The sequence below is a fragment of the Pollicipes pollicipes genome, unplaced genomic scaffold (assembly GCF_011947565.3).
Source record: "Pollicipes pollicipes isolate AB1234 unplaced genomic scaffold, Ppol_2.1 Scaffold_2555;HRSCAF=2994_pilon_pilon_pilon, whole genome shotgun sequence".
NCBI classification, from domain to species: Eukaryota; Metazoa; Arthropoda; class Thecostraca; order Pollicipedomorpha; family Pollicipedidae; genus Pollicipes; species Pollicipes pollicipes.
Window position 1 is genome coordinate 4,543,087 of NW_023596136.1, and position 13,122 is coordinate 4,556,208.

The 13,122-nt window shown below is 46.1% G+C and overlaps 1 protein-coding gene across 1 annotated transcript in view; it reads left to right on the plus strand.

Annotated features, from left to right (window-relative positions):
• LOC119107570 (kinesin-like protein KIF16B) overlaps positions 1-12,264 on the plus strand; it is a 46,266-nt gene extending 34,002 nt beyond the window's left edge. Inside the window, exon 7 of the mRNA XM_037231061.1 lies at positions 12,250-12,264. Coding sequence (XP_037086956.1) covers positions 12,250-12,264 — 15 coding nt within the window. The remainder of the gene's footprint in view (positions 1-12,249) is intronic.
• Positions 12,265-13,122: the final 858 nt, after the last annotated feature.

Here is a 13,122-nt window from a genome sequence, read left to right on the forward strand (position 1 = left end):
TCGATTGCGAGTGAGGCCGCTGGTCGGACGAGAGTCGTATGAAGTGGATCTGCAACGATTAGTAAACTTTTTAGCCAAGCGACCGGTTCCAAAGCCACGCTTTTAGGAAGTTGATATCTTAACAGCATCTTTACGGCTATCTGGACTTTGTTCTTGAAATTAGCCCTAATGGTGGGACACTCCCTTTCAGTGATCCGAGCCCGACCAGACCCCGAGCCCTGTGTTGAAAGCGCAGTCTCCCCTGTGCCCGACACGCGGCCGCTTCAGTGCTGAACGTGTGCCTGTACCAGCGCCGAATACGCTCTCACTTTAGTACTATACACATAGCCTCTCCTGTGCCAAACACCCGGCCGCTCCCGCGCCGGGCATTTAACAGTCTCAGTGACTGCAAAAGTGATACTCAGTGAGCAGCTCACCGCCGTTGCTGCGAAGCAATGGCGCCGCATGCTCTTTAGATGCGCAACATTGTTATGACACATTGCGGCTAAATGCAAGAAGCATTTCGCGCATCGTGCTTTTTGTACCAGTTCGTGATATGTGGCCATTAGGTCCTAGGTCCACAGTTGGTCCAAGATCCTAGATCCATAGTATGTGCTGCAGGTGAATATGGCCATAACAGGTCAGCGGAGAAATCCACTGGGTGGTTTTAGTATGCACCCTGACCAAATGCCACTTAAAAGTGAGAAATTTACATCAATCGTTGATCTGGACCAATCTGAGATAAGAACCGTTGCTAGACACTAAATTAGGTTGTCACATGACGAAATAGTCACAGCGCCCAAAATTCGAAATAATCAACCAACCTTGCTGCAGACGGTTCGTTACGTGTACATTGGTTCATCATCCATGTAACCCAGGTCATGAAATGGGATATCCATTGTTGGATTTCTGGTTAGTAATTCTGGATTGGGGTGTGCAATTTCCCAGGAGCGAATAGTAAATACAAGAGGTCTGAAGTATAAACATTATGGCAAACTATGAAATTTCATTTTAGGTACTGAAGTTATAGACATGTCACCGCTCACATTTGAAAAGACGAAGTAATATTTACCTGAAGGTACCAACACAGTTTGCAACATCAAAAGGAGTGCACAGACGATAACAAAGAGGTGGGATTTTTTTCTATGGACAGAGGAAATCATGTAAATCTCTTTCAACACTGGTATTGCCCCAGCGTGTAGTGAGATAGTGCATGGAGTTTGTTACGGGCCATTTATGGCTGTGATGCGGCCGCTGACCAAACATCTTCTCGCCGTTCTCCCTGCATGCGACATCTTAGGTTTGAACCGAACCGATGTGCCCACCAGCCTTAAATGAAGTATTCCACATTTGCATGGGCTTCTTAACTGACATAGCCATCTTGAAGATCATTCGGTGCAGTTCACAGCCCTGATCTTTTGAGACTAAACCCTTCTAGTTTCTGAGTTACACACCCGCGAACGTGTAAAAGCTTTTTCTGAGACTATTTCAAGGCTGCTCACGCATCAATGACCCCATAATAACGCCATTCAAATCATGTCGTTCATATGGCCATGCAGCAATCAAGACCACCAAAAAATATAAGTCTCGAGTCGTTCAAAGCTGGCGTTGGTGAGCACGATTCCCAGATATGACGGCCGTGCATAGGCTCCCAATGGTGTGCGAGCCACGATGACGCAATCAAAGAATGACTTATTGAGCAGCATTTTCACTCAACAGAGATATTCTGCTGTCTAAAGCAGCCTTTTCAACTTGTAAGTATACTTGTACTCAAGCGAGCTTATTTCATTATATCTGATGTTTGCTTCTTTATCTTCAAATGTGGATCATTCAGGGAATGCTCCACATTCTAGAATATTGAGGCAAGCATCAGATATAGCCTAAGTTGTTAAGTGCATTTGCGATACACATTATCCATGTAGATGAAAAAGTATTAATAGCATTTCTCCTCGTGGAATACCCAGGAGAATGGGCAGATCGATATGTTGACATTTCAGGTGCATGCTTCCATCGGAACGAATAATATGTCAGTTGGAAACCAGCTGCTGGTTATAACCGACTGATTAGCATGATAATATTCGTTTCGGTAACGGCATGCCGTCGAAATATCAATGCGTCTATCTGTTCACTCTCCCGGTTATTCTACGACGAATAAGTTCATCAATACTGTGTTATGTGTAAGCACCACATTTTGTGAAACAAACTCGTTTCTAACTACTGTTGCGTTTAAAGTGGAACGTTTAAAGTGGAACGTTTAAAGTGGAACGGACTGCCGAGACAGCACAGCTGTTCTGTTAAGTAAATATCCTCCAACAATTTGACCATCTTGAGCAGTAGTTTTGGGCCAGAGTCAATGTTTGGCTCCTTGAATGAGTCCCAACATCCGGTCACCAGCTGCCGCAGACGCGCCTTCCGACAAGAGCCTTATGCATTGGCTGAAATACAGAGGCTGGTGCACGCATCGCATGACAGAGTCACAACCTGATTCTGCACTGGGAACTGGGTGATGAGAGTTCCAATCGTGGGAAGAAAGATGCCGACCGCCTGGCCAACGAAGTGATAGTTTTGGACCCTGACATCAATCCCGATGAACCCACCAGGACGTGGGCTGTATCAAGTGCAACACTGATGATCTGGCCCACGCCAGGGTCGCGATAACCCGCGACCAACTGCCACACCAGATGAAAACCTGACCCACTGTGGCTCATTATTGTCTCTTAGCAGTGGATGAATGGAATCGAAATGTGTGGACACAGAACCTGACCCTTCGTCTGGACACAAAGTTAGATTATCTTATAACATAGGCGATTAATTGCAGCAGAAATCTAGGACTGGAGTGCAATCAATTATGCTGACTAAGGATGAGAAAACCCCTGGCAACAAACGAAAGCTCTTTAAGACAGCTGTTCCCAGCCCTTAATGAATGTATCACTCGCCAATTATTTTCCTGGACACAATTCAGCACAGCATCGCGTCGATGGAGCTTACTGAAGGTTTGTTAGGCTACCATGTAGCATAGCATTAAGTGGACTGGCAATTACCCCATAAAATAGCACGCTTAACCCTTGCTCTGGTAAGGGGAATTTCCCCTCTCCAGAAGGATTCCTGGGGATACCTCTTTGGCATGGCATGCAATCGCGCCAAAAATTTTCGGGAGCCTCTGAAGGCATCTATGGCCCGTATTCTGACACAAAAAATTGACCGCAGCATTATTCCTATTTTTGACAAGCGGTGCTTTTTAGGCACACTGCACGGCAACCAACAGATGGCGCCGGCGGCGGGGCGCTACTGTTGTATTAACGCAATCCTACATCCCAAGAATATGCTCAAAGCACATACAACTACACATAATTGTATTCGTAATTACAAACGGCACGCGCTTGATTATATTTCGTGTCAATACGGGATGTGGTCCCGTAGATAGGAACATAGAAAACTGAAAATGTTCGGGTTTAGGACCATTTGACCCTTAACATCTTTATTATCTAGCATCATAAATCATTTCATCACGTGAAAAATCTAGTTCACCAATCTACTACGCATGCAAAAGCATGCATCTTTTCCATTCTCTCCATATCGTGGTGGATCCTGTTATTTTGAGGTCAAGTAATTCCGTAGGCGTAGGAACGTATTAAAAAATGGTAGGGGGAAAATAAGTGTGTACGTCAGTAACTTTCCCTGGAAAGCAAGCCCGATGACCGGGAAGGGCGGGGGTAGAGATAAATGTCGCTATTGCTCTTTATCCAAATGTCATGGCTGCTATGCTAGATATGCATCTAAAGCTGATTTTCACTGGTGCCAAATCTTGCCTATTCAACTCTGTCATTCAGCAAGTAAAAAATCGACTCATTTATGCTATCCAGCTTCCCAAGGTTATTCGTCCATTTCAACATTACCTTTCCTTGGGACGTGAAATTCCAGGAGCGGGTAGGCATTTTGGTTTATTGAGGAGGCTGCATTTGACATCTGCCTTCACAGGGTAGATGCCAAAATACGGCCTGGACATAGGCTAGTGAGAATTTTGAATGTGAATAGATGAGTCACAGTGGGACAGATTTTTTAAGCACCTTCATTTCGCTGGCTGCTTTTGAAGAGATAAGGCTTGTCACAGCATCTTAGGCGGAAACCAGCTTGGAAGCTTGCATCTGCCAAAAACAAGGTGACGAAATTCATACAACTGGAGACTCTCCTTTAGCAGCCACGCCACAGAATGAGGGCCCTTAGAATATATATTCCTTATCTGAGCCCTGCTCCCGTTCGCCGTCGGCGGCCACTGCCCAGGCCCAGTTGTCTTCCGCACGACTGATTGCGAGCTAATCGTATGGCTGCTTTGTTGCATATTCCTGGATGAGCATTGCTACTTATTGGTGTGTAAAACGTGTTGGACACCTGCACCAGTACCCTTTTTTAACAAATTATATTTCCCTACACTACACTACCCCAGAAAAATACCTCCGGGAAGCTACCTGCCTTAGGTACGAATTGGCCCCACATACATTTAGTTGTTCATCATTCAACGTATGACTTGATCATCAAGACTTGATCTCATTTGTATGCAGGCAGGCGTAGCCAGGGCCTTGCAAAGGTGAGCACAAAGTTGACAAAAGCCCCTCTTATGGAGACCCCCCAAAGAATCCCCGGATATAGCTTACTTGTTACCATGGGATGTGGTTTTCTTCGCTTCATTATTTTCACCTTGCAACCAGAACAGACCTTAAGATTAATTATGTTTGTGTTGTGAAGTCAATAAACTGCACAAATCAGGCCTTGAACGCCCGCATGGAATAAATCACCGATGCCCTTTATTTACGATGGCTTAGTGGTCTCTATAAACCGGTAGAATTCGGTAGAATTCAGAGACTCTGTCAAAATGTTTTATCTGGGTGCTTAAGGACATCGCGAAGGTCGATTGTAGATAGATATGTTTTATTGAAATTTAGAGGTGAATATTTGCTTGTAGGTCGTGTGGTCAACAATGCGCATTAACATGGCTAGGCCTGTTTCTCCGGAAATATTTCATATTCAGTTGCAATTGATTAGTGATAAAATTTATGGAACCTGATTTTTTTAACATGCACCCTCGCAAATCTTGCAACGAAAACCTCGACGTCAGACGCTGCAGTCTCCATAGGCCGCACGGCGTTGGCCCAGTAGCTAATACTGAGTCGTGGCCCACGGGTGGATGACGCTTCTGAAAGAAGTACCTTTGAAAACTTCATAAGATCAAATCTCATATTTAGAAGGCAGTCCGGGCACTATTTCACGTGTGCGATTTTTAGACCGATGATAAGAACGGACTGGCCGTTAAAGCCCGCGAAGCGGTGCTGGAATCTGGTGATGGAACTGGAAGAATAAAGATAGAATCTTTATTTTCATGTTTCTATAACTATTAATCTGTCCAGAAGACAGATTAACATGGCACCCGTCGTCTGGTGGAACTTGCCGTGGCCGGCATCGTTTGCTTTTACGAAAGATGCAACCCAGGTCATCGATGTTCTTCCTCTCGAGTTTGCGGGCGGGGATGTTCAAACCTTTTGATGCAATTTTTTCACGAATCCGTTCTGAAAAAGTGAATGCTTTCAGGAAAACACGGCATGACCTTGTTCGTTTTTAAGGTTCATTTCGGCCCACTCTACTCAACACTAATGAAAACCCCACTCTACTCAGCAACAATTTGATCCCTTATTTCTTTCTGGGCAAGGGGGCCCCTCGAATAGAACACCAGGAGCACATTACCGGTTCCGGTCAGGGGCCGAAGGGCCGCTCCGTCCCACCGCGAACTGTCTTCCGGCTGTCATTCTGACGACACGGGGCGAGGTCTCCTGGTCGATTCGGAGGCCATTAGAGGATACATCATGTATTGTTCCCCTCCCTGGCATGGGAGGCGTTCTGACCTGCGCAGCTGGCCCCGGAACAGCACAGGAACCCTCATTGGCGCAACAACAAACCCGATCGCCGCTGGTGGTCCAATTATTATCACATAGACCACAGTTCCATGCTTTTTTTACGTGTTGTTCGGAGATAGTGAGGACTAGATTGTAGATGAAATGGGGTCCCAAATTTATGTTAACATGGCGTATCCATATTCGTCTTAAAATTCCCAAGATTCAGTCAGAATTGACTAGTGATAAAAACTATGTAACAAGGTTTTAAACATACGCGCTTGCAGGTCATGGCAACAACGCCTCGACGCCCAGTGTTGCAGTCTCCACAGGCCGCGCGGCGTCGGGCTGTGGCTGTGACACTAAGTGATGGCCAGTAAGCGAACGAAAAAGATGACACATCTTGAGGAAGATGGCTGGTGACCTAGGCTAATCGGTATGTATGTTTAATGTGGTGCAAAAGTAAGCTAAACGCAACCCTAATCCAAAAAGTGGGGAGGGGGCAGTTAACACCGCTGCCCCCCACTTTGAAAAGTGGGGGCCATGGCCCCCTGCCCCCCCCCCCTGTTCCCACACCCATGAGTATTTTGGAAAAAAGCATGGCAAAATGGGCTTAAGTTGGCAGTTAAAGACCACCAAAATCAAGCATGAGCTTGTTTCCTAGCTTATCTACAAGTAGCGGAATAGTCGATGTGATCGGCGGGTGGCTGATGACTAATGCAGAGTTTTTGCTTTGATTGTTTTGGTGGAGTAAAACATATGATAGCATTCAAAACGTATTGAGAACTTGATGCACAAGCATGAAGAGTCGCAAATTTAATAACAAGCGGAGATGGCATGACCGACGTCGGCGGCATCTACAATTTTCTTCGACAATTACGCGTAAAAATTCATCGGCACATATTCCACTGCTGCTCTGAGGCGAAGGCGTCATGGCAAATTATCAAGAAAAGCTTACTTGTAATTATTGGTAAGCTTTCAAGGTTCAAAAACGACGCTAAGTAGCAAAATTTCAAGGTTTGTAAAACGTGCCCCATTACGTCATTCTTTGATGGCGTCATGAAATAGTTCTGTGACGACAGCAATACCTGGCAGCATCTGGCGGCCAGAGCTAAAAATACCTCGAAACACACGAAACCTGACGCAAACCGGCCATTCTCGCCGCGGGGGCTGTGTTAAGTGGCGGATTAGTGGGTGGTTTGTTTCTGGATTTTTTGTCTTCGTGCTGGCCGTAAGAAAAACTTTGGTGGACTGTTTGACATACGCAACGTGGCAATCGCCAGCTTTTGTGGCAGATTATTGATATCAAAGCAGGATATGCTGTGCTGCTGCTGTTGCTGCAATGCTGTTGATGATTTTGTTAATACTTTATTGTCGACCTATCGTTGCCTGCAGTGCTATATTCCTGACATTGATATCATGTGATGTGCACACTAGTTACTTACCTCATTGCTTGTACCCGGAAATAGAGTGCCATTCGAAAGTTAATAAATTTGTAGCGTTGCTATGAATTGATTGCCAAAGTGTTGCTATTGATATGGTAAAGATTGTAAGGCTGGGCTACCAAGCATGCTTTTTTGCTTAGGATTATTTATGCAATAAATAGTTAACCCTGATATTACCATTGTTGTGCAATGCCATTTTTGCTGTTGATAGTCCTTTGGTATTGCTAAATCTATTGTTATCAGTCATTCATAATTATGAGCTGCTGTCTCTTAGGCTCGACAGAGTAGTTAACCAACGTGGTACATTGTGTAATGGCGCGGGTCAACAGCTGTGGCACTACCTCAGTGCTGTACTATGGTATGACATGATGAACAATAATATGGTTTTTGTACTGCAATCCATGCTGATTTCATGATAAATTACATCATGAAAAGATGGGGCAAGTGTCCTCTCTTGTATTGACTCCCCATCTGACATGACTGACCAAAAACATGATAATATACAAACATAATACGATATACAAATTGCTTTCAGTAACTCCAATAACTGACATCACTTATTCAGCCCGTTTTGGAAATACACAAAACGTAGGTCAGAAAGATGCAAACACACCTTCTGCCTCCACAGTCATGCAACATGCTGCAAAAAATAACAGGAAAATTTTACATGTGGTGAAATGACACTGCAAACATGCTGACCATGCACAAGACTGGAAACATGGCAAGTGCCTGTAGTTATGGTTGGATGGGCAAAGTGCAAGGAAGTGAAGCTGCCAGTGCACGTAAGGCTCACGATAAAAATATTATCAAGTGCTATCCAAGACACCAACAGCAATGCTTTTCTGCCTTTCTCAGCACCCGGCATCTCACGCAAGTTGCAGTGACTCTGACATTGATCACTCACGAGCTTTGCTCGCCTGCATACAAAATCTGTGAAGACAGCGCAGTGTGCATCAGTAATAACGCAGCTCTATATATTCAGAATTCTTTAGAGAAAAACAATTTTGCAAAGCCGTATAATGTGAGCCTATACTAAGCATGTGCATTGATGAGCTGCACGCATCATCCCCTACTCCCAAAATGAATTGCTGATATAATGGCACACAATGAATTAATTATATATTGCAATACCTCAATAGGTTTAAAATGTTGGCAAGATAACAATGAAGTACCAGCTTGCCTTCGTACATACCTGCATTATTAGTGCTAGTGCTTCTCTTAGTTTGGCAGTGTTCCTTTGTCATGTTGAAACACAAACATAAAGGTAGAGGCAGGTATCAATGTATCACGTTTTATGGGAGTCAGTAAGCTTAAAGAATACCAAAACAATGTTCTCTGACCGTGACATCCCTTCAAAACAAAGTGTCGACGGGGGTTCATGGTAGCGCGGTTCAAGAAGTTTCTTCAAGAAGAAGAAGAAAAAAACTCCAGCCGAGGAAAAGACAGATTTGCCCTTGCGTCTCCTTTTTATAACTTTCGGGGAAGTGCCCGTTTTCTGGGTGTCGTGCTTTTTTGCAGATAGTGACGATTTATAGCATTTACTTGTGGCCTAAAATAAGGAAAAATGCCCCGTTCACGACGAGTGCCGCACAACCCTGAAGTGCACACGCTTACGTTCGCGACCCGCATTAAGTAACGAAATCTTAACAGCCAATCATCTTCCGCTTATTGCATCATACCTGCCGCAACATCGCTTTTGTGAATGCACCAGCGGCCATGCTGTTTTGACCAGACGCGGAAAGCAGCACGTAGTATGACTGCGATCGCATGACGTTTCTACGACGTCATTGATGTCGAGGCGACATTCAGATAGGCTCCAAATAAACTTGTTTGCACTTTTGCGGGTGTGTAACTCAGGAACCGGATCGTTTTGTGTCTTAAAAAAGAACATGACCGTGAACTGCATCAAAAGCTTCTCTAGACGGCCACTTCAGTTAAAAACGCCGGACAAATGTAGAAGAACATTCCCTTTAATAAGGACATCCATCTCGAAATGTCCTTGGCAGTGGGTGAGACGTTAGGCCCAATCATTATTATTAAGATGTAGGTCCCGTCCATGGTATATACACGCCTTAAGCACGGGAAGACCCGAAACCAAGAGATGCGACGCCTGAGCGCTCGAGGCTGCCGCAACAGGCCAACAACGGGCCCCCCGTCAACAGTGTGGGGCCCTCAGGGCAAGCGAGAAGAACCTAAGACCAAAGTGATGGGACCCCTGAAGGATCAGGAGTGCGGCGGCAGGCTAGCATAGCGGGCCCGGCCAGAGCACAGGATCCTTTGAGCAATGGAACGTTATCCCAGACCAGTGTAAACGAGTCAATGCCCCTGTGCGGTCAAGAGTGCCCGGGCAGATTAACGGAAAAGGCCACGACAAGCGTAAATGGCCCTCTGAAAATGGACTCAAAAGAAAATAACCCTGATAAGTGTGGAGAGCCTCTGAGCATCGAGTACCTCGATGCATTACCTTATATGGGCCTCAGCAACAGCACAGGGCACTCCACGCGAGTTGAGAAACTCGACACCAACGTGAAGGGCCTCTGATTGACGGAATGCACCTCGTCATATGGGGCCCCGGCAACAACTACAGAGACTTTCGGGCGAATGTGAAGAATTCATGGAGGGCCCTTGGCTGATTAATTATGCCCGGGAATGCTAGCAAATATTAGGACCCTACCATGGTGCGATCCTTCATTTAAATAAGAGTGCTTAAGACCCAAGGTGCAGGCCCCCGAACAATCGAGTGTGCCCGAGCAGGTTGACAGATAGGGCCCGACAAGAGTGTAGAGCCCTCCATTCAAATAGAAAGTACCCAAGGTCCAATGTGGCGGGCCTCCAAACGATGGAGTGTGCCCGGGCGGCTTGACAGATGGGGTACCGTGAAAAGTGTATTACCGTCAAAAGCCAATAGGAGGCACCCAAGACTGAGTGTGATGGCCCCCAACCATCGCATGTGCCCGAGCAGCTTAACATGGTCAGCTTAGCAGTTTAACAGGCGGGCCCCCGACTGGAGCGTAGGGCCTTCTAAAAAGCTCAGAAGTACCCAAGGCCCAGTGTGAAGGGCCCCGAACGGTCGAGTGTGCTCGAGGTGAGGTCAAAAGATGGAGCCCAAGACAGCACCATAGGGCCTCCCATTGAAATAGGAAGTGCCTAATACCAAACGTGGAGAGCCCCGAACGGCTGCGTGTGCCCAAGCACGTCAACTTATACCCCCCCCCCCCCCCCTCCCGACAACAGCGTAGAGCCCTCCACATGTGCCAGGGTATTGGAAGAATCCTAGAGTAATGCAGAGGGCCCCTGTACATAACGCCCTGTATGTCGGCAGGTAAGCCCAAACCAACGTGAATGGCTCTTGATCAACGCAGAAAACCCCGGCAGTTTAACACCTGGGCTTCGACTATAGCACATAAAGCCTTTAGGTGGGATGGAAAGAATCCGTGGAGGCCTCCGGTCGATGAAAGTGCCCCAGTATGCCAGCAGAATACCAGGATGTCAGTACGCTAGTAGTAAGCCTTGAAATCCCTCAGTCACTACCATCACAATCAGCGAAGGATTATTTTTGTCTGCTCGTGGGTCCTTCACTTTCGCTTCCTACTATTCTTGGCCGCCCGTATCAGTATCGGTATTAGTAAATTGGAAACCATCCACATGGCGGCTATTACGGTTTCAGGTCACACAGGTGTAGTATGAAAAGGCACACACGAAAACTATATAATGAAATGTAGGAGCAATGGTCAAAGAGCTAAACAGGGCCCTCATTGCACTACGGGCCACATCAGATCGGTCGTCAGTGGTCAAAATCACATCGCGTACATATGGCGGTCTTAAACATGCTCAGTGTTGTGACGTGACGGACGGACGATGGCACGCGGTTCCAGGCAGCTGCGGCTCGATATGAAAACACTGTGTGAAAACGCCCGGAAGACGTCCGATTAAAAAACTGCGTCTGTTCGACCGGTTTTGCAGAGCACTTCCTTTCAAGGGAGCGTTGCGCATTTGTATAGGGTATTGAACTGAAACAAACATATTGATGATCATTTGGTGCAGTTCACAGCCCTGTTCTTCTTAAGACCTGCAACTCTCTAGTTTCTGAGTTGCATGCCCGCAAAGATGTGCAGACTTGGAATGCTATATGGGATACTATTTTAACATCACGTAGGCATACACGGCGCCGTCATAACGTCGTTAAAATACTATCAATCCGTTAGCCAGGCAGCGATTAAGGCAAATAAATATGAAGTGGACGCGTCGTTCACATCTGGCGTTCGTGAGCACAATTTCCACATAAATCTGGCTGCCAATTGGATCTCAATCAATGTTGTGCATGGTACAATGACGTAATCGAGCAATGGCACGTTGAAGACCATACACACTAAACGAATGATTATTTTGTCCAGAGCAGTCTTTATCACGTTAAAGCACACCAGGCTACATCATATTTGATGCTGACCTCATCATCTTCGAATTTAGAGCATTCCTTTCAAGAGCGCTTTCCATTGATGTCATTGCTGATTACTTGGTCGGAGTACCCGCAGGGATGTCTTTTTAGACAACCGTAAATACTAAACGAACTACTTTTAAAGAAAATGTTCCTCATTTTGAGATAGTGAGCCACGCATTGAACATGATGAAATAGAATCGCTTATAACTGCTGTTTTGCTTTTTCACATAGTGTTTCACATTTATATGGGATTTTGAGGTGAAATATAAATTTTTAAGATCAATCGGTGCGATTCGTAGCCTTGCCCTTTTAAGACCCTAATCCGTCCAGTTTCTTAGCTACACGCCCGCAAAGACGTGCAAACTATTCAAGGCCATTCAGGCGAGCATCTCACCATAGCAACGCCATCCAAATCCTGCCAACTCACAGGCCAGGCGGCGTTCAAGACCAGGAAGAAAATTACCGTTGAGCCTGGCGTTACCGTTACGGTTACCGTTGACGCCAGGTCTGGCGTCAGTGAGCGTGATCTCCAAAAAAAAAATAAAAATGGACGGCAATTGGCTCCCAAACAGTGCTGAGCAAGCATGCGAGTTTCAACATTTTGTACTACGTAACGTATATACGTATATACGTTTACATACGTACTACGTATACGTTGGACACGGTTTCTTCGCTGTAGCACAGCCGGTCTACCGAGTCACTTCCTACCAGCCCATAGGGTTCACGTGTTAAATGCCGAATTTTCTCAGATCTGTGAACTAGATTCTCTTCAGCCAATTTCGATCCACCCGGCACCAAACGGAACCAAAATTACGCTGGAGCCGCCCTACGCGACATGGACAGTCAGAAACAGGGGCTGGCCACTGTCGGCCGGGCACCAAAAGCCAGCAAACAACGTGAGATTTTAATATTAACAACTCCAGCTTCATATCATCCCCCTGCAGTCCACGAAGATGTTAGGAGGAAACTGGGATCATCTTTTATCCTAGAAGCAGAGCATCCAAATTAGTCAAGAGCACAATATAAACTTGTACTACATCGATATCAAATTCGTCACCATTTTATATCCGCATTCTCCCAATCGGAGCAGATGTTTCCCTCGCACTTCAAATTGCCTCTCAGTCTGGGGCGTGGCCACTGCCTGCTATCTCAGCCGAGTGCAAAAGGTGAATTTTGCAGACTGGGTCATCTCGTGGGTGCAGAGCTGGGACCACATTTCATTGGTCCTGGAGTGGTTGGCCTGGCCCGACGTGATTTGACCTTGTAACACACCGTGACCGCTGACTGCATTGGCGTCTTCAAGGCCCTAAATGGCCCCACGCCCCGGTGGCGCTTCAGTCGCTGTCCGTCCATCGCACCGCTGACAGCTCTCCCGTCG